The 23,893-nt window shown below is 32.2% G+C and overlaps 2 protein-coding genes across 2 annotated transcripts; one reads left to right on the top strand and one right to left on the bottom strand.

Moving 5' to 3' along the window:
• Nucleotides 1-546: 546 nt before the first annotated feature.
• CEP120 (centrosomal protein CEP120, putative) lies at nt 547-3,624 on the top strand (the record flags this gene model as incomplete). The annotated part of the gene is made up of 1 exon (XM_029003772.1): nt 547-3,624. The coding sequence occupies one exon, from the start codon at nt 547-549 to the stop codon at nt 3,622-3,624; it is 3,078 nt and encodes a 1,025-aa protein (XP_028859858.1).
• A 2,621-nt stretch (nt 3,625-6,245) lies between these two features.
• On the bottom strand, nt 6,246-23,212 carry PmUG01_06020100 (conserved Plasmodium protein, unknown function; the record flags this gene model as incomplete). Its single annotated transcript, XM_029003771.1, is given in 2 exon segments — nt 6,246-13,433; nt 13,448-23,212. 2 exon segments carry the CDS (start codon nt 23,210-23,212, stop codon nt 6,246-6,248), a joined length of 16,953 nt encoding a protein of 5,650 aa, XP_028859857.1.
• Between the last annotated feature and the right edge of the window lie 681 nt (nt 23,213-23,893).

Here is a 23,893-nt window from a genome sequence, read left to right as displayed (position 1 = left end):
AACCAAATGAAAGATGATGTTTCGGAGATTAGATAAATAAAAAAGTAGAGCAGGAGGAAATTAAAAAAAGGAAAATAAATTTCGTACATAAATATGCGCATGTAGGAAATTTATTTGCCTATTCCTACATATATACACATATATATATATATATATACATATATATGTATATGTTCGAGAGTATTAATGAAGTTACGCTATTTCTTCGTAACAACAGGGAATTGTTTTCGTTTTATTTGGTAGAATTGGGCGCATCGTCATTATCGGAATTAGTGGTTCTCTTGGTACCATTGGCATTATTGACTCTATTTCCTCTATTCACATTATTGTCTCTATTCACATTATTGTATCTTTTGACTCTATTTCCTCTATTCACATTATTGTATCTTTTGGCATTATTGTATCTACTGGCATTATTGGAATTAGTAGTATTTTTCGAATAACTCGAAGTGCTGCTTTATTTAGCCAGGGCATGCACATACATATGTATATATACATATATGTGTTCACTCCCTTACATGCATGTATCGAACCACTTAACGCACAATGAATAGCGAAAGCATTTCCACACGACTTCGTAAATGCAAAAGTATCACTGAACAAAAGGAGGACACACACACGAAAGTATGTAATGATGAAGGGAAGGAAACACACAATACAATATTTTCAAATGATGAAAAAGAAATTGGCAAATTGGGTGTTATAGAAACGGACGAAGATACGGGTGCTGATAATTATGATGATAGCTTTTCCATAAATGAAACAGACAATTATGCCGCTAACGAAGAGGCGTGCTATGATGCTAACGAAGAGGCGTGCTATGATGCTAACGAAGAGGCGTGCTATGCTACTAACGAAGTGGAGTGCTATGCTACTAACGAAGTGGAGTGCTATGCCGCTAACAAATCCGCCTATTATGGAGTGCATCAACCGAATAACAGAACTGACCCACGAACAGAACGAGAAATAGATGGGAATCAGTTTAAAGAAAGAGGTTTTTATAAAAAAAGGAAAGGGGAAATGCAAAATATGGACCATGGTCAGAATAGCAATTATACAATTAATAACGAAACTATTAATACATCCAGATTATGTGAACTGAAAGAAATATATCAATTAGGAGAACAACGAAAAAAGATACTGAACAATTTTAATGAGTTATATTACACAAAGGGACAAAGTATAACAAACGCATTAATAGAAATATTTGAATTAAATATTAATGATGAAATTATTTTATATATATTACAAAAAGTGTTACATGTACATGGGTTATGTGTACCATGTTATAAATTTGGTAGTAATAGAAATTCTTGTAATCTTAAAATCAACTGTAAGTGGTGTCATCATTATACTCATCTTAATGAACACTCACCATTACATCCTTTAAAGATGTTACACTTTAAAAATAAATGTAAAGTTTGTAATCATTTTATAGAAGGTAGATTTTGCTTCTTACTAAATGAATGCCAATTTTGTCATTCCATTGATCATCTACCGAAAAATTTAAAAAAACATTATTTCGATATATTAAATAGTTTGTATAAAAAAAGAAAATATGCGCATGTGATTACAAAGGACCTGCTTGATCACTTGGGGAGTGAAAAAGATGAAGTCAGCAACTTAGGCGATGTAACCAAAGACCTAATGATTTTATTCGACAGGGATGAAAAAAATAAAGGCACTTATAACAACATTGTTAATTATAATAATGGACATGATGACTACAATAATGATCATAATATTGGGGGTGATGATTGTAATGCTGAGCGTGTTAGTGATAGTGATAACTACAGTTATGATCCTAATAATGGAAGTGCTTACTACAATGGTAAACATAATATTGATATTAATGACTACTCTAATGACCGCACTAACTGCAATAACCGCAGTGATCGCGGTACAGATTCTGTTATAGTCAATTTATTAAACAGAAACAATATGTATAGTAATACAAAAAAATCATATGATACGTGTAACGAGTGCAGTGAAGGAGGTAGGAAGCCATGTTCGAATCATTTTCTTTATCAAAAGGATTGTCATTCTAACTGTAATAATTGTCATAATGAAATACATAAAAACAAAAATTCTAATTTATATATCTTAACATACCATCATGATAATAATATGTGCATTGTTTGTCCATCAATAAATGAAGCCAAATGCTCATGTGATCATACCAGTATTTACTGTCATCACACAGATCATATATCCTACAAGATTAAGGTTAAAAACGTTTTACACGATTGGACATTTTCTCTGCGTAATGAATTTTGCGTTACTCGTGAGCAGAGGAAAAGTATTCCGGAGAATGATCTAACTGAAAAGGAACGCGGCACTGTACATGAACATAGAGTTAGAGAGTTAAAGGAATATGTCCATGATGAGGAAAACGAATTAGGGAACTTCACCCACAGCAGGCACATGGAAGTAAGGAGGAAGAGACCATTGTATGATTCTACTCACAACGAAAGAGAACATAATAAATCCCATAAAAAAAGGAGGAATAATAATACCACTACTACTACTGCGAATACTACTAACACTACTACTGATGCTACTACTGCTAATACTACTGCGAATACTACTAACACTACTACTGATGCTACTACTGCTAATACTACTACTACTACTACTACCAATAATAATAATAACAAACAGTATGATGGTGATTTAAGAAGCCAAGATGTAGATCCAATTATGGAAAAGAGCAACGTTTACATGGAAAACGACAGTGGTAGTGATAAAGATTATGTATTGTATGTACGTGATAAGACATATGATGAAGATGAACGAGCGGAAAAAAGTATAAAAAAGGAAAAATATAAGAAAGAACAGCCTTATAATTTTGGGCATCCCACAAATGAAGGGATATATTACAGCAGTAAACACAGATCCAGTACGTACAATAAAGGAGGGAATTACAGTGAGAACAGAAGAAAATATGATGATAAGAGCATATACAATTTACAGAAAAGGAAAATAAATTATATGGAAAAACAGGTAGAAAGAGGAGGAATACATGCGGAAGGTCTTTATAACAATTTTCCACATATAGCCAAAAATTATTCCTTGTACAGCGCAACACGGTGGGAAAGAAGCGAGTATAAGAAGGGCACACAGGAGAGACGTGTTCACGAGAGGAGCAAACATAAGGATAAACATAAACATATAGACAAACATACGCATAAACATGGGGTCAAGGATGAGGTTAAAGATAAACATACAGATGAATATAAATATAAGCGGATACATACAAGAAACGTACCCCATGGAAGTACCATAAACTGCGAAGATGCGAAATGGAAAGGAAAAAACAGCCACACAAATTATAGTAAAGTTAATGAAAATTTCATTGAACATGATGAATCTTTAAAGAATGACTCGTGTGTAAGAGTGCAAGAGAGAAACACACCTAACGAAGAAAGGGATAAACATGATAAAGTAAATAGTAAGGAAAAGGAGTATAGCAACCAGTACAACAACAACGACAGTAGGACTTGTTTAACGAACGAGGAAAGGAACATGTTTAGTAAGAATACATATGAGGGAAAATGTACAGGGGAAACTTTAACTGAGTGTGTAAATCATGAAAAAACCATACAGGATTACTTGAGTACTTAGAGAAATGTAATGTTTGATGATGGTATTTATGACGACAAAGAGGGAGAAGAAGAGAAAGATGGGGATAAATATTTAAGTGATAATAAAAAAAAAAATATATATTATTTATAATCCTATAATGGTCATGCATTGTCCATGCCATACTATAATGTGCACATGCATATAACTTGCTCATAATTTATTACTTAACAGTGAAAGTATAAGAAAAGGTATTATTTGCCCAATGAACAACGTATATAATATATACAACAGAACATAACATATAGAAATACATACCATCATGCGCATTTTACATTTCTGTTTATTGTAGCTACTTAGAATAATGGCAAAGATTGTCATCATGAAACATATCGGAATGGGAAAGGTATATTTTGTTAGTACAAAACAGTATGCAAAATAAAATTATTTTAAAGAATGCATTGATTACATCACTTGTGTATGTGAGATAATGTAGAAGGATACGGGGAATACTATGGCTAGGCACAAATGAGCATAATGTTATAAGGAAGCGCGCAGGAATGAAGTGTTAGGGGGTAACTACTGGTCAAAAAGGAGGGGCATTAGCCGAAGTGCTAGCGTTGCTAGCAATTGTGCCGACGCGAGCAGCTTCACTAGTTATGGTGAATACGAAAAAAAGGAAGATTAGAAAAAAAAAAAAAAAAAAAAAAAAAAAAAAGTTAAAACTCACAAATTGACAACAAAATAAATGCATTATTTATGCATATATGTTGTATAGTAGCAAGAAAATTAATATAAACGATATTTCCAAAAGATTTAAGTAAACATGAAAAAAAAGGTGCCTGTCTCTCCAGTGTTTCCTATTTTGTTATGCGAGCAAATTCAATTGGAAGGAACTGTTTAACTCATCATGAAAAAATCATAGAAATACTTTTGGTTTATTACATATATATGTGCTTCTATGCATGTTAACAAGTTGTTTAACTACTATTATGGTTATTCGGGTATCTACTATCATCAAGGTTCGTATAGCGGAAATAAGGAAGAATACGAATAGTTACAGTCGTAACAGTTGTAGTTGTAGTTGTACTTGTAGCAATGACAGTGGTAGGGGGGAAAAAAAAAAAAGGGGGGAAGGTGAACCCACCATTCTGATAGAGAATGATGACGGTGCAAGGGGAGATACGGCATAGGACTATGCAGACGAATAGAGAGATAGTCCTCAAAAAGAGGAAAAAGAAACTAACCCATAGAAAAATAATTAAGATAGATGAAAAAATGTATTTTTTATTATATGAAACAAATGATGTACAGAAATGGAAATGCACATGAAGGGAAAGGCTCCAATCGTGCATGAACTTTTTTCTCATCAGGAAAATTTGGACACATAGAAAAGAAAAACTAATATCAAATTAAATATAATAAAATAAATCTGTTTCACATTTTTAAGGTTTTGCTTTCTATACATACTTTTTTTTTTTTTTTTTTTAGTACCTCCTTTCCCCTACCCTTTGTTCTCCTTAATATATTAACTTAGAACATATGTCATCTTATAATCTTCTGTTAATAAATTTGAAAATATATACTGATGTTGTATTTTTATAATGGACTTTTTGCTTAATTACTAAAATATCTATACTTTTTTTTATTTTTTGTGTTCCTATTTTTTCTCGAATATGTTTCTTATAATTTTTTTCTTAATTTACTTTTTAACCCATAACTGTAATTCAATATTTTCAAAAAATTAAAAAATTAAAAAAATGTGAGCATGCAAAAGCGTGAGAGTGTGATAATGCAAAAATGAAGTAAATGAAATAAATAGAAAAATAGATAAACAAATTAATTGTATAAATAAAATGTGTACATAAATAAATTAAACATAAGAGTAGATATAAACAAGACATATGGGTTAATCGTATGATAATTATAACTTAACCCTTAAGCCACTCTTAATAAGTCAGAACTTTCGCTGCTCACAAAGTTTCACATGAAAAAAAAAAAGAAAAAAAAAAATTATAAAGTAAAACATAAACATAATGAAACAAAATGAGAGTAGCAGTGCATCCGTTTTAGTTGTAGCATTGATAGTGAGTGCCTAAGGAACATGTACATATGTATATATAAAAATATATATAATACTGTCAAAATTTAAAGGTACATCCTTTTATAAACGCACTGTATGAAATAATTTTAGGGGAACCTATAACACATAACATATATCACAAATGCGTAGGCAAATAAAATACTGGAACGAAACAAAAGCTATAAATATGACAAAAACAAGTTATACTGATAAAGCTAATGAAGAATATCAAATATGCGAAGAACGGGGAATAGGACGCGAACACATGTATGTGCATGTGCCGGCGTCTTAGTATCTTCATGAGGAAGCAAAAAAAAAAAAAAAAAAAAAAGGAACGAATGAATGAATGAAAAGGAACGAAAAGAAATAAAAAGAAGTGCAAAAGAAAAGGAACGAAAATAAATAAAAAGAAGTGAAAAAGAAAAGGAACGAAAATAAATAAAAAGAAGTGAAAAAGAAAAGGAACGAAAATAAATAAAAAGAAGTGAAAAAGAAAAGGAACGAAAATAAATAAAAAGAAGTGAAAAAGAAAAGGAAAAGGAAAAGGAAAAAGAAAAAACGAAAACACGGAAAACCAGAACTACAATATAGGTGGTGGTATTTTGGGAAGCGTTAACAAAGGAATGTTTGATAAATCCACGTGCTCCCATTTATTTTGCTCTTCTAAGTTAATGAAGTTATGATCTACGTTATGACTTGGAGTATACGTCTTTTTTGGTACGTTAGATGTATCAGTCCCACTACTCCTTTCGTTCATATCTTTATGTTGATTAGTTTCTTTTGACCCCTTTATATTTCGCACAGAAGATGTAGTAGTACCATTTCTCCCTCCATCAATTTTCCCATTCATTTGATATGACGAATATTCTCTTGGTAATATCCGATTAATCGATTTGATTGTGCTCATCTTATCATATTTAAGAACAACTTGAACTTCATTCTTTTCAATGGGTGTAGTAAAAAATGGGGAAAAAACTAAAGGAGCTGTCACTTTCGTTTTGTTTTTTCTCGAAAGAACACTTAGGGGGATTACTGCCGTGGCAATTAGCACTGCTCCATTTTTTTCATATTTTTCTTTCTTTTTTTCCTTTTTTCCCTTGTGCAACTTCCTTGAACTGTAATCATAATCAGTCCGACCCATAAGCATATTATCTCTGCTTCTACATATGCTATTGATAGACGTTACACCTGAACAGTCATTGTAATTGAAGGCATCATGCCCCCTGTCTGGCATACCATTAGGAATATGATAAAAACATATTTGCAAAGATAAATTATGTAAATAAAAATTTAAATCATCAAAAGTTGAATCTGACTCCATACGAAATATTTTTTTTAATTCTTCTCTAGTGGGTAAGTTCAACATGAAAGAAGTATTCAACAAAGAATAGGAACCATTAAAAAATATATCACTTGTTGCTTGAACCTTGTTTATTATAAATTTTTTTTTTTTATTTATAATAAATGGGAATAGATCATTTTTATTTATAAAATCATAATTATTTAAAACTATTTGGAAGGATAAAAATATGTTAGGTTTTTTATGATTAATCAAGGGGATTGGGTGCAATATCTTCTTCGCTTTTACATATATATTATATTTGTAACTCAAATCTACATTGTTGTTCATCTCGTTGTTGTTCTTTTTGGACTTTCTTACAAATTTCGTTCTTCTTGCTAATATTTCAGATGTACCACTTCTCTGTTTTAGTAGAACACTTATTCCCTTCTGCTTTGTTCCATCTTCCCGCATGGTAAACTCTTTTATTCTTTTGTAATCTTGCGCCCCGCTTTCCTTAAAATTTGCATTCATATTGTTCATCTCATATGATTCATATGATTCATTTGTAGCATATACCTCCTCATCTGTCTTGTTCAACAAGTTGTACTGGTATATCGAAGTTTTTTTCCTGTGTCCATTTAAAATGTGAGAAGAGTCCCTAAACATACCCTTAGTCAACCCTTCTTCCATAGGTAATAATATATTCCTTCTAGCAATTCCACTTGAGTTGTTGTTACATTTATTTTTTATATAACTGTATGTTGAGTGGTCCATGTTGTCTTCTTGCATATTATAAACTCGGAGTAATGATAAATCTTTATTAATTTCACTGTTAAAATTTTTACATTCATTTGTGCTACTATGATTTCTTTTTCTATGTCTATGAATGCAATATGGGTACCCATTCAATGGGAAATACTTCCCACGGGGTATTAAACATAATTTTTGATAATCATGTGTTTTTTCTTCTTGTCTTCCTTCAGATCTGTCTTCCCTTCTTTTCTCATTCCTTTTTTTCCGATTTCCTAATTTTCCTTCTACCTGGGAAACGTTTCTCGTGTGACTACCTCTCCCTTTACCTGAACAATATTTACGGACTGCATTCATATCGTTAAAATTTTTATTTTGCGCAAAAGGCACCTTCTTCATAACGTGGGAACGATTGTTGAGCATGGAAAATTCGGTGCATTCTTCTAAATTTTTTAAAACATAATCGTTATTATTATCATTACGATTCTTACATCTATTACACCTATTAGTGGCATTATTTGTGTATTTATTACTACAACCTTTATTGCACTTATTGTTACTCTCCCCATAAAACATTACTATGTCGTTTAAAAAAAGGGGAAGATAAAAGTAATTCTTACCATCATAGTGCAAGTGCCACATATCCCGATTATTTAGCAAGCACCAATCTTTTTCATTTAGAATATTTTTGTTGAACCTTCCCCTACTTGGTCTTCTATTTTGTCGTTTTCCTCTTATATCTTGCTTCTTTCCAAATAACACGGAACTGTCATCTGTGCTCGCCTCAGTGAAAGTGTACAACGGGGTACTGGATGATACAGAAGAGATAGATGATACAGATGTGATATAGCTGGACTTAGACTTTTCCGACAAAATGGGTAAATTCTTCGTCTCGTTTCTGCTACCTAACCACATAGATCTTTCCTTTTCGTCGTGCTTTCTACTACCATACTGTCTTCCGCTTTTTTCTCCCCAAATGGCACTAGTTCTTCCCCCATTTCGTGCGCGTTTCTTCTTCCGTTTTTCCCTTTGTAGAAACTTACTTTGTGATTTCAGAACGCACTTGAGCAAGTAGGACCACTCGACTATACCTAGCTCGTTTACATTAAGAAAATATTTTTGAATTTCTTCAAAAAAGTAGTTAAGGGAGTTAACAAAATGAAAGGACAAATTTCTCAGTGCTAGTATCAGTAGTATATTTTCTAAAGGGAAATATAGCGAATTTTCAAAATCATCAAAATGGCTGAAAAACTTGTTAAGGTAGTTTATATAACTATAATAATACTTGGATTCTTTCAAACACTTTATAACCATATTTATATTTACATATTTTCTATAATGTACTTTTCTCAATATATCACTAAACATTCTTTCAAATATTGTTTTATGCCAGATTTCATTTGTTTCATTTAACTGATTTATATTATTTTTATTGCATTTTATAAAATATATCTTTATAAAGTTCGGTAGGGAATATTGCATCCTTTTTCGGCTACACGTATCATTTGTTTTTTCACTTGTCTTTTCACTTGTCTTTTCACTTGTCTGTTTACTTGTCTTTTCACTTGTCTGTTTACTTGTCTTTTCACTTGTCTTTTCACTTGTCTTTTCATTTGTCTTTTCATTTGTCCTTTCACTCGTCTGTTCACTTGTCTTTTTACTTTTCTCTTCTGTTTTTTCTTCCTTTATTTCGTACTGATATAATATATACCCTATAACTTTCTTTTCTTTAATCCCTTTAATCAACTCAACACTAACCACTGGATTAACACCAATGCTATCATTTGCACTTTGTTGTTGCTCTATTCCCTCGTCTGCTTCTACACTCTGTAATGACAATTCTTCTCTACCTGATAGTGCAACCATTTGCATACAGTTTCGTTTAATAGGATCATCATATAGTAGACATTCAGAAGACCGGACTTTTTTATTTCCTACAATCTGATCGTCATTCATTATCATTTCCTTCTCCCTATCACTCTCTTCATGTAAAAAAGATGTGGCATAAATAGAATGAAAAAGATTTTCATAACAGTAACTTACATTTTCATTTTCATATAACATGTTTTTAATTTTAAAATAATGCTCACCAATAATTAAGTCTTCAGAATAGCATCTAAAAGAGACTAATGCCCTTACATTTATTTTCCCCTCCACATATAATTTTCCGCTCTTCATAATTTCCTTATGATTTATTTTAAGGTTGCATGTATTTAGGTGCTTTTGAATCAATTTCATTATTTTTTTTCTTTTCTTCCCCCTACATTTTCTTCCTCTTCTCACTGACTGAGAGGGGTGAGATATTTCGCCATTTGGACAACTCGGACAATTCGGATCTTTTAGATCATTCCGTTCGCTTCGCCCATTTGGACAACTCGGACAATTCGGATCTTGTAGATCATTCCGTTCGCTTCGCCCATTTGGACAACTCGGACAATTCGGATCTTGTAGATCATTCCGTTCGCTTTGTCCATTTGGACTGTTCTCACCATCTTTACCTATTCCCGTGGAAACCACAGGATGTACTCCCTCCTGGAATTTTCCTGACGATGCAGCTGCAGCTGCTTTATCTGCCCAATAACTCTTTTGCCTATTCAACGATACCTCATAAGCCTGCTTCTTGGCAAATTTCTGTTTTGCATCCACCCCAGAATTATAGTGGTTCCCATTGTTTGCAGGTCCATTCGATGGACTATAGGAAGGACCACCTTCGCTGCTCTTCTGCTTATTGTCGATATTGTGGGACCCACTCGATATGTAAGCAGCACCATTGTACGATTTACCTCCGTATGATGCACCTCTGCACGAAGCAGCGCTCTTCTCAATCTTATCATTGGGAAGAAGGAACTCCTCATTATAACTAACTATTTTTGGAACTGAACATGAAAGTAGTTCATACTTTTCTTTTTGTTCTTTTCCCTCCTCATCTATCTTTTCATATACTTCTACGTACATTGCGATGAACATTTCTTCGTTAGACCCTACCACTTCGTTAGATGCCACCCCTTTTTTATCTCCCTTCGTACACTTCACTCCCTTCCGTTCCATAAATTTCCTGCTCAGTGTGTTCAGCAAATACACAGGTATGGTTATGCGGTTGATGATGATGCTCACCCTGTGGCTGCCTTTACCCGCTACAATGTTCCCCCTTCCTTCTACCGCTTTACCAACTTCCAGTTTGTATTTATCTTGCAAACTTCCCTTCTCTGCACAGCAGTAGTAACCATTTTTCTCTTCCCCATCAACACAAATACTTTTCCTCAATGTTGGTATTACCTGCTTACCCTTTGTCATCAACACATACTCACCACTATAATTTTTCTTCACTGCATTATTCTGAAGCGAAAAAAGTGCTTTCTTTTTGCACTCTCCATTATTACTCTCTCCACCTATCTGCACGAGCTCCTTACAATGGAACTCTGTACAATGTGATAAACAACTACAATATGCCCTCTTTCTATCCTTATCTTCACTACTTATCGTCCGATGGTGTACACCACGCTCAGTCAAAATTTCCTCTTCAAATTTTATCATCTTTTTCAATGGCATATCTCTCTCTTTTGAAAAAACATCCTTTTTTAAAGAGTGATTTATGAGCTTGACCGGTTCTACTTGGCTGCTATTTGTATTATCCATATATTCTAAATTATTACAATTTTTATTAATAACATGACCATGCTTAGTTTCAAAAATCGGTAAATTAGAAAACATTTTGTTCCTCTGATAGTATATATCGACATCTAAAAATAAAATGTCTCTATCACTTTCTTTATTTAATGGTACAAAACATAGAATCTTATGATCCTTGTTTACTCTACTTTTCATAATTGAAAAAAACTCCAAAATATGTAAACCTGACTCAGCTACTTTCTTATCATTATAGAACAACTCTAAATTTAAAACTTCCTTGTTCTTCTCAAATAGTGTCAATATATCCTTTTCTCTTATTGTTGAAAATTTGTGTTCAAGTGCATAATTGACACATGATATATCACTGTACTTTTTATCCTCATTTGTGTATTTACCTTTTTCACTTAAAATGTTATTGATACGAATTTCCTGCATCCCGAAGCAACAAAAGTAGCTTAAGGAAAATATTCCTTCTTCTCTTTGTCTTCTTTTTTCTTTTTTTGAATTGTTTACCCCTTCTCCTTCCCCTTTTCTTTCCTCACAACTGCTTGTTATTTTCCGGATGAATTTACTCACACCAGTAAATTCCTGGATCATTATTTTAAAATGATGCAAATAAAATACCTTTAAGTCGAATATGGGTAACAGTATTCTCCTCCATTTCCCCTTTATGTTTTTTTCAAACAGCTTCGTCATTTCATCCCGGAAAACTATGTTATACAATGCGTCATCTCCACCCTTAGACGCTACTTCTTCCGCTATTTTTGCTTCTAGGCCTATTTCTACTCCTGTCTCTTTCCCCTTTTCATTCTCTCTTATCATGTGAACGCTAGGTGTACTTTGTCCCTCCATAATACTATTTTTCAAGATGGTAGGAAAGACATCTTTCCCATCTATCGCTCCTCTTTGTATATGTTCCCTCCCCTTATGATGCACGCCACTCGGTTCATTCTGCTTTTCGTTTAAATGATTCTGCCCTATTGTGTCATCCTTTATTTGAAATATTTCAACTTCTTCTCCCGATTCTCCCCCTGCTTCGACATGCTGCACCCTGTTCTTCCTGACGTTCTTGCCAAAATCATCCAGTGAGAATTTACTCAACAAATTTTCACAGTCTTCTCTGCATATGTACTCACTTTTTATGTTCATATAATTCACCCATTCATAAGCAAAATTGTATACAAAATGGTAGTTCGAAAAGGTTATATCTCCTTTTTCTCTTTCGAAAAAAAGAACAAAACGACGTATGGAAATAGAGGGAGAACAATGTCCCTCTGATAAGAACCGCTCAGTTGTATGCCCCTCATAAAAATTCCCTTCTACTCCATCAAACAGTGTGCTGCACCATTTCCTTAGACAAAAAACGTTCAAGTGAATCCCATTCTTTAAATCCTTTTCATATAAAATAAAATCATCTGGAATTATATCGTCTAGTTCTGTTCCTCCCATGTTTAACAACAGTGCACAAGCATTTTTCATTTCCTTCTTTTTAATATGTTCTTCGTGTATGTTCTTTATGCCAAAATATATATGTTCATATTTTAATTTTCTCTTTATCATTAAATTACTCATTTTTAAAAATAACAAAAATAATACTCTCTCCAATGTCAGAGTGTTAAAGCTGAAATTATAATAAAAATTACTTGACGATTTAAACAAATTCGAATGCATGTTTGTAAATTTGCTATATTTGGCGTATACATACTCGTCCTTTTTTCCCCGTACGCTTGTGCTAATACATTCCATTGTGTCAGCTACATCCACGTACTCTCCCCTGTGCAATATGCAGTATTGTTTTTTTTCTCGTCCTTCTCCCCTACTAACTACGTAATTTGGGGACGATTCGCTGTGCCGCTTCTTCATCTTATCTTCCTTATTATTCATTAACACAAGAGATGTATTTTTCTTTACTCTTCTACTTTGCTCAACTTCTTTATCTCTGTTCTCCTTTGAGTGTCCACTTTTTTGTAGCTCCTCATTTTTATCATACACTTTCAATTTTGTAAAGAAGCGATCATTATTTTTATTCATGTTGTTATGGTACGAATCTACACATGCTACGCCATATTTTACATTTTTAACATTAATATCTTTAATTTCTACTACTATTTTTTTTTTTTTTTTTTTTTTCCTTCTCGCTCTTCTTCCTCTTTCACACCATTGTACGCATGCGTTTTTCCATTCTGACTGTCTAACTCAAGATATTGTTCATCAGATCGATATCCTTCTACTTGTATATTCCTACTAGGAACTGTTACCAACTCCTTACTGTACACCCACTGTGTATCGTTATTATGTACCCCCTTTTCTTTTTTCATTTCCTGATCATATGCCAACGTTTCGCCTTGTGTGTATAATTTATCCGCTATCATAACCAAATTTGATACATTAATATATGCCTTCAATATATATGGACTTGGCTTTCCTGTCTTATTACAATCATATTTTTTATAATCATAAATAACACAATACTTGTTGAGGGGTTGGAAAAAGTCATATAACTCTGCCCATGATAAAAAAATTCCATTAACAGATAATATATTTTTAAAATTATCACAAGATATTAAATGCTGATTTTCTTTTTTATCCTCATAATTTTTTAAAAAAACATAACTATTTTTTAAAAAAAATTCAAATAATTTCTTTTTTAATTGTGCATTATAATATTCACCTTGTCTGTACAGGTCTTTTAAAAAATCTTTTGATGATATAATATTATGATAAGCACTCAAATGAAGGGATGACATATCTACAACAAATGAATATTTTTTTGCAAATATATCAATGTCATATTCAGAAAATATATGATTAAAATTTTTCGACAAAATGTTAATAAATGAACTCTTTGTTTTTATATTTCTAAATAATCGATTTATATTTAATCCCGTTGATATACATTCATTGAATAGTATTCGTATGTACAACTGGGAAATATATTTTATGAACATCTTGTCCTTCGTAATATAGTTGTGTATATATTGTTGATTGTACCCTGATAAATCATACAGCACCACACTGTTAAAGCAAATAAAGTATTTTAAATTTTTTATAAAAAGGTCTTTCTTCTGTTCTATACTTAAAGGGGATTTCCCCTTTCTTCTCTTTTTCGTTCGCGCGCTTATGCTCATCCTGCTTATGCTTTTCTTTGTTATTTCCCCCTCATTACTGGCACAGTAGTCATTCATGTACTCATCATCAGTTGTGTCATCACCGCTGCTCTCCTCGAAAATGAACCATAAGCTTTTTCTGCTATCATTGAAAATTATTTTATCGTTAATATTTGACAAAATGTAATTGTGCTCCTCTAAAATATTGCAAAGATTTAAAAAAAATGTGTTTGCCTGTATGTCAAATATTTCAAACATGCTGTATATCTTGTTCCATTCCTTTGAATCGAAACTTCCTGACCTGGTCATAATATTTTCAATTCGATGTAAAAACAAAATGCGATTACTTCTTTTAGAATAATCAAAATTAAATATTTTATTTATGAATTGTACATACTCATGTTCATAAATGTGAATTACTTTTTTGGTAAAATCTGTTAAAAGTAGAAGATAGGGATAAATTACACACATATATTCCCTCCTTGTAAACTTTTCTGCTGTATAACATATGTACACTTCTTGATACAAAAACGGAAAGTAATTTAACGCGTTCTTCCACTTTTTTTCATAAGTTGAATTCACATGTACATGTTCAAGTTCACATTCACGTCCACGTGGTGCGCAGCTTAACTGGTCACTCATCTCTTCTCCTTTCATTACTATAGCCATTTTTTGAAAAGTGTATTCCTTTAACTTCTTCAGGTATAGCAAACCTTTCTTTTGGTTAAAATGCAAATGAGAAGAACTGCTTTTATTACCGTTGCAACTACTGCCACGGCTACTCATAATTTTGCTAAAAAAAACGAAGACGTAAAAGTATTCACGCATATATTTTACTACATATCTGTTCTTTTTAAAAAAATTTAATATTACGTCATCCTTGTTTTGCGTGTGTCCTTCCGAGTCGAGAAGCATACCATCACTGTAACTATTGTTGTAGTGGTGGATGCCACTACCATTATGCATATCTATCCTCTGGTGAATGTCAAATATGGACCTAGACACACTTACTATATTTGTTTCTAGACTTAATATATCTCTCGTTATTACGCTTAAATTTTTTTTAAAATTTTTTGAAAACGTATGACTCTTTTTTTGTACTAATGTTTGAAGCCTAGATGATGACTCCACTCCTTTCCCTTTCCCTTTTCCTTTCCCACCCCCTTTTCCGTTCCTACTGCTACGGTGTATACGGTTACTGCAACTGCTGTAGCTACTTCGACTGCTGCGTTTGCTAGGACCTCTGTTCACGAGTATAATCAACCTTAGAAAATCCTCCCTAAAGAGAGCGTCATCGTTATGCTTGTAGTTGTACAATAGCATGTCCTTGGACATTTGAAAAAAATCATAAAAAGTATAATACTTATTCATGTAATCATTTATATTCACCGAGTTTATTTCATACCTGAATATGTTCATAAAAAAATATTTTATTAACTGAATTCCTCCCAACATTTCCTTCTCAGAAAAGTAAAAGAACAAGCTATATAATGGTAAGAAAAAAAAATCGTACAAGTTAACGTTTTGCATACTCGTACTTCTTCTTTTATTCAAAATGGAGTTCTTCTTGCTTATGAGTGATTCATTACTAGGCGGAAAGAAGTGGCACAACCTAGTTACGCTCTTGCTATTCAACTCATTGCTGCATTCCCCACCGCTACACATGGCCAACTGCTTTCTCTTTCTCCTCACATCATTCAGCATGAGCCGTGGATTGCTTATCTTCGCTTCAACGCTTGGTGCATTATAGAACTCAAAATTTAATTTATTCCAATTCATCCAGTACTCCTCAATAGAGTCAAAAAAAATCAGCTTGCTATTCAAACTATTAAAGGATGTTAGATCATATGTTAATAAATTACAAAATAAAAGGCGTACATAATTTTTTGAAAATGTCAACTTGAGTTTATCTATTTCGTTATAAAAATCAGTATAGGTAAAAATATTCTTCTTAGCAAATATATTTATATTTATATTTCTTTCTTTTAATAAGGTAAAAAAACATTCTAGGGCACTACCAGAAAACATAATACCTCCAATGGTTTCATCAAATGAATATTTGTGGACAATTCTGTTAATATTATTTATATGGGTTCTAACTGTGTAATGTGAAATTCCTCCACTGATAAAATCATTACTGTTGCTACCGCTAACACTATCACTATCATCATCATTATCATCCACTTCCTTTTTGCACTGGTTCACACCATTTGTAGATAAGTTTACACCCTTTTCATCTCCTTCTTTTGCACCTGTCTGTTTTATATACCATTTTAATATACCCACTGCAATATCGTACGATATGTAGAGACCAATCTGATCGAACAGTTTTAACACTTCTATTTTATTGTTCTTTTTTCTTCTTTCTCTATTTGTACCCTTGAAATAATTATATAACAACTCAGATATACATTCCACACTACTCAAACCGCTAACAATTCGACTATGCAAAATGATCAGTCCCTGTTTCACGCCCTTTTGTATGTCTTTTCTATACATGATTAAATTTTTTTTTCTTTTTTTTCTTTTTTTTCTATTTTTTCTATTTTTGTTATCGTAATAGTGCGAAAATATTCTTCTGTTCTCACAATTAGCCTTTTTAACATCAACATATCTATGTGAATGCTCATCCGAGGTACATGCATTATCTGCATATTGTAAGTTCCTATTCCTATCAGATTTATAGTTCGTAAAGCTGGGCTTACACCAGTGAATACTTTTCTTCTTATCTTCCGTTTTGTCCACTTCCACTTCCTGTTCCTCCTCCTTCTCACCACACCCACCTATGGAGGATGATCTGCCCATATGATACAATAACTCCTTACTATTAATTGTATCACAATCTTGAAAACGTTGTTCACTATTTCGTCTTACAGTATTTTTCTTCATATTAGCATATCCCTTTCTTATTAGTAATGTCATTTTCCCCTTACCAGAATTGCGGCTTCTTTGAGCAGTGTTTTTCCCATCGTTTGTATCCTCTTCATAGGGGCTACAATCTTTCTCATTGTTTTTTAGCATACACATGGTTAGCTTTTCTTTTTTACCCATATGTTCCATATCATTTATATATGATCTTTCCTTTCGTTCTGCCTCCCTTTCTTTGTAGCAGTAGCTATTGACCAAGCCAGTTTCGTCTCTTTGTTCATTTACATCTACACCATTTTCGTTAGTTTCGTTCCTTATTCCTTCATTTTCGGACATATCATCGTTTGAACCATCGGAGGAGTCTACAGATGACAAAGGAGAGTCGTTATTGTCATTGTATTTGGAAGGTACACCATCTACACCGTTCATTGCGCTCACACCGCTAATCAGGCGTGCCCCCTTTGCGTCTACCTCCCTCTTTACATGATTACACTTATATTTGCGTGGTTCGCTATTGCCAAAGTGACTACCCTTCCCCCTCTTCTTGTTCACACCATTGACGTACTTATCTGTTTTTAATTTATACTTGTGAACGTTAATAATATCATTCCTGTAAAATGATTTTTTCCCTTCAACCACAGTGTCTACTTCTTTTTCACTACCTACATTAACCACTTCTTCCTTATCACGTACACATTTGTAGTTATTCCACTGGTGTTGACTCATATATATATAATATAGACACAAGAAGAAGGTTATATTCACTTTCTCTATCCCTTTAATAACGTTAACAAAAATGTACATATCTGGAATAATGTAATTGTGTTGACTTTGCACTAAATATTTAACTAAAAAAAATAAATCGTATGTTGTAAAATCATTATTATTATATTTTTTTAAAATAAAACGAATGGAATGAAGAAAAAGTAAAGACGTACATGAACATATATTATCGTCATTTTTTAAAAAATTTATTATATTTTCATTTGGCTTAGTACAATCAATATTTGAATCCATCAAAACATTAGTAGAAATATTTTTTTTTATTTTTTCAGAATAATAATTTTTTTTTTGTAATATAATTTTAAATAATTCATTTTCTAAATATTCAACAGTAATATTATGAACACATAAAAATTCAAAAAATTTTAACAAAATGTCATATCCATATACCATATTTTTTAATTCCTCTACTCCTTTTTTTATAATCAAAGAAGAAAATAAAGAGAAATGTATTTCTTCTTTTTCTCTATCATAAAATAATAAACACAACTCATCAAATACTGTAGAATCAACAAAAACTATACCCACATCTTGAAAAAATAAAAAAAAATCTTCCTTACTTAAATAACTATCATCATCTAGATATAACCCATCTAAATATTCACATATATCATTTAAACCCATTTTTTTCTTATTTTTTAAAAATAATTTATTTGATAGCTTTTCCCACTTATCATATATTTTATTTATGTACTCTTCAAGATTGTTCTTCAATACATATTCAGTGTTCTTTTTAATGGAACACTTCATCAAGTCGGCTACTAACAGATCAACAGTGCTTTCCCCCATGCCGCATAGCAGCAGTTCTTCTTTAATCAGTTCGATTTTGAGGAAATTAGTACGGCTTCCATCCGCAGGTGCATCCCATTTGTTTGTTTCATATCCCCCTGCTTTAGCACCGACATCACTGCGCACTGCATATTCACGCACCTCTGAAAAGTTATCGCACTCGCTATCATCATCTCTATTACCACCGCTGTTACCGCTGTTACCGCTGTTACCGCTGTGACTACTGTTACCACTGTAGCCATTATCATGACCTACACCTACATCTGACGCAACACACCTGCTTTCTCTCCTGGATAAAATGTTATTAACGATTGTGCTGCTGCGGATACCCCTTCTCAGTATCTCCCTCTGTATTTCGTACATATAAAATTCATTATTATTTATGTGTGCCTCATCATATATAAAATACTGCTCGTTTAGGGATAGAAAAGAACCCGAATCACTTATTCCTAGATGTGAATTAAAAGAACCTACTTTTGAATCACATCTATTATTAGTGTCTTCACTTAATAAAAAATTCCTTGCATCTGTTTCATTATTTTCAATATATTCCTTACAAAATTGCATGACATTATCATATATATGTTTTAGTCCTCTAAGTAAAATAATTCTGAACATGAAATTAATATCATCATAAAATCGGAATGTTAATTCTAAATATTTTTCTAAATACATAATATTCTTATTTTCTTTAATCTCTTTAATGTTTATTTTTAATATACCCATACAATCTTTCCCTTCTTTCCTCTCACACTCGGACCATATTTCTATAATTACTTCATGTATATCTTTTAACCTTCTTTTAGAAAATAGTAATATGTCAAAGAATTTTTCCTCTTTTAAGATGAAACTTTTATACGAATATTTCTCATCTTTATAAAATCTTACACATATAGACAAATTTTCGAAAACTCTCTTGGACAAATTTACAATCTTGTCTATGTATATGTAAAGCACTTCCTCCCCTTCTTCGCTGATTTCGCTTACTTGGTTTACTTCGTTGATTTGGTTTACTTCGTTGATTTGGTTTACTTCGTTGATTTGGTTTACTTCGTTGATTTGTTTTACTTCGTTGATTTGGTTTATTTGGCTGACTTCGTTAACTTGGATGACGTTCCTATTCGCTTCATCCTTTTTATCTTTCATATCATTTTTTTCTTCATCTACTTCCACATCTTTCACTGACCCTACTACAGTGTTATTCTCCCCTTCGTTGCACTTCAATTTGCCTGGTAGTCTCGAACATTCGCTAACTCCGCCATGCCCCTCTTCTATTAAATCAGAAAGGAGATGAACATTATTATTACTATTACTACTGCTACTACTGCTGCTACTACCAGTACAATCATTACCGTCTTCCTTCTTAAGTCCTTCACTATTGTAATTCCCCCCTTTATGGGTGCCATCAACACAAGAGATGTACTTAAATTCGTTACTATCACCATCAGTTTGAATACCTTCATAACAACTACTAAAAACCCATGCATCTAATACTTTACTACCAATCACTAATGCCCTTTTATCATGAGCAATATCTTGTTCATTTCTTTCCTTTTCAAATATATTTAAATATAAATAAAATAAAACAAAAGAGCCCTTAATAAAATCAGAGATGTAATTATTAGACATAGTCAATTCTTTTATTTGTACTTCTATATTCGGCATAGGGATAAAGGGAATTTCGGCAAATCCAAGTATTTCACAATTATCGGGGATAATAAATGGGTAGTTCAACAGCTTCACAATGTTTCTATTTTTCTGCTTCAGCATGCAGGAAGTCGAGTCCTCCACTTTTGTACCTACCCCCGCTGCACTCACTCCTAGCGCTCCCACTAATGGCGCTTTCCCTAATCCCCTTTTTTCAACCACAGCGCACAGCAAAAATGGGATGTGCTCTACTTGATCGAAAATATCACTATTCACCTTATGGTATACATCTTCCAAAAACTCAATGATGTTGTTATCAATATTTTTACTTTCAACATGACAATTGTCATATATAACTCTATCCTTCTCTAAAATATTTCTCCTTCTATTTCCTGTGAAATTTCTGTACTTACTCATAATTTTATCGCTCTTACCAACACCATTCTGAAAAGGCTTTTTTTTTTTTTTTTCAATTATATCTGCACGCTTCAAATCTTTTTCTATTAATTTTGAACTTCTCAAAAAATGTGCATTTAAACTTTGTCCCCTTTTTTGACAATATATACTACTGTTAGGTAGAGTTTTGTAGGTAACTGGAACACAATAGCATATGTAGAACTTCTCATAATTTTCAATCATTCCTTTGAAATTCTTTCCTATCCGAACCTTTGTAAATCTTAGTAAAACTTCTCTCACATTAACTACATTTTTCACCTTACTTGAATATCTTTTTTTAACCGTATAGTTTAATATTTCGTTCTCACTATAATACAACATACTGCTTATATTATTGTGCAGTAATAAATCATTGCTAAGACTGCTATAACTATTCTCTTTACATGATGTATTACTACTCTGAATGTTGTTAAGGAATAAACTGTCCTTCCTTCTTTCTTCCGTTCCATTTCCCAGAATTATATCATTACTCTCTTTTCCAGTTTCTATAAATTTTTTTTTTTTTCTTGTTTTTCCCCTTATTTGTTCCTCATTGTGTTCCATATCTTCTCTATCACCCACTTCTTCCTGCATATGACCCTCTTCCTCCCTCTCATAGGAAAAGTAATGCGAATCCATTCGGTTTACTTTGTTTACTCCCACACACCCATCCATTTTTTCAGCTTCATTACTTACTATCATTTGTGCACTACTGCTCAAGTAGTATTCATCATCGCTCGTTGTCATTTTGTTAAACTCTTTGGAATTACTACTTTGAATTAAAAATTTGTTATTATTTCCTTTTACTGATATAGATGAGGACTTCAAGTCGTATAATAAATCAATTTCACCAAAATGTTCTTTCATTTTTTTCAAACTACTACAACTACTACTATTATTTTTCTCATACGATATTTGTAAATTTGATGTTTTGTCGTTAGTTTCGTTTATATTATCCAAAAATCTAACGCAATTACTTAAATGTTTGTCCTCCTCACCAGTGAAGCCACTGCCACTGCCACTACTACTACTACTACTACCAATATTAGCATTCCCTTTTGATTTCCTTAAAATAAAATCCTCTTCCAACTTCTTCCTATTTGAACTAAGCAAACCCTGCACATCACTGCTCAACGTGCATTCATCATCTCTCTTTATTTCATTACTATTATTCAAATTTGCATTTATCTGCATTTCTATATCTTTCTCATTTCCAGTTGAATGGGTTATCGCTTTTCTCTCATGTACTACTTTAATCTCATTATTGTTTCTCTTCATTAAATATAATGTGTTATGTATTGAATGGTTCTCCTTATTTTTTAATAGTACAGAACCTTCACTATTCGACAATTTTCTTAAAGCATTATTGCTAACGTTTAGGCTGTTAATCATGGTATAATGGTTCATATCTGATAGGGTCAATCGTTGTTTTTCAATTTTATTTTTTAACTGTGATATATTAATTTTGGAAAAGCCTCTATTATATAAAGCGTCAAAGGAATGGTTCCTCTCACCTGAAGTGACTTCCTCCTCCTTTTCAACTTGAGCCGCATCAATATGTACGGCTTCTTCTTGTGCTTCCTTTCCCACATTAGACAATGACGTTGTTAATCTTTCACTTGTGAGCTCGTTTATACCAAAAAATTGGATGCTTATATCACCATTACCTACTCTGCTTATATTATCATTACTTACTCTGCTTATATTATCATTACTTACTCTGCTTATATTATCATTACCTATTCTGCTTATATGATCATTACCTATAATATTTTTAGTATTATTTCCATAGATAAAACTGTTTTTCATTAGATCCAAATGCATATTCCCCTCTGTGCTATTGTTATTATTGATTTTATCCCCATTACGGCTACTGCTATAACATTCACCACTGTTGTGCTTACTAATAATGCTCCATTCATTACTGTCTTTTATTATATCATTACTACTATCAGCATTCTCTACCTGCTTATTACTGTATAATGGTAAATCCTCTTCATCTACATTTAATATACTTTTTATTGAATCCTTAAAATGACTTATTATATCTGGAAGAGTTTCTATTCTTTCATTTATTAACTTACTAACTATTTCATATTCTTTTATTTCATTTTTCATATTTCTTTCATTACTTATTTGTATCTCTTCTATTTCTTCTAACGTTTTTTTACTTTTCTCTTTCCCCGCCGATAGCACATTAAATAATATGCTATCAATAGATGACTCTATACTTTCGCATATTCTATTCTCTTCCATTTCATTCAGTTAATTATTGTTCTACTTATGGGTTTTACAAGGTCTATGTACCTGCACTTAAGCTGGCACGATGACACACTGACGCGTTGATACTTGCGCTAACCTGATGATTACACTTGCCCTGCACCATTTATGTGTACTTTGTCAAAACCAGAACATGGAGTAACACATAATAATAATAATAATAATATATAAAAGTGAATAAAAAAATTGAGTAAAAATATTGAGTAAAAATATTGAGTAAAAGAACAGAATAAAAGAACAGAATAAAAAATTAATCTTAGCTGTTACGCATATATATGTGCATACATGGATACATATAAATGTACGATGAAATTTAAAATAAAAGTAACATTACTCTCCATACATATCAAATGTAAATGATTTGAAAAAAAAAAAAAAAAAAGATCTGCACATGCTAAAAAAATATGTCGTATAAAACAAAGGATGCTCCTTATTAGTAAGAAGGCATACACCACAATGAGGAAAAAAAAGAAAAAGAAATTCTCTTTCTTGTATAATATGTACAAATATGAATGCAAAACCTTACACATTTAATTAAGCAAACATATTATATTGCAAAATGAGCGAATATAATGTATGTCTTCAAACATATATTGTTGTATATTACTTATAAAACTATTTTTAGGGTTAATATACTTTAGAACAATTTTACAACAA

This window comes from Plasmodium malariae (assembly GCF_900090045.1).
Source record: "Plasmodium malariae genome assembly, chromosome: 6".
NCBI classification, from domain to species: Eukaryota; Apicomplexa; class Aconoidasida; order Haemosporida; family Plasmodiidae; genus Plasmodium; species Plasmodium malariae.
Note: the sequence above shows the minus strand (reverse complement) of the source record. Positions and strands in the feature narration are given on the sequence as shown.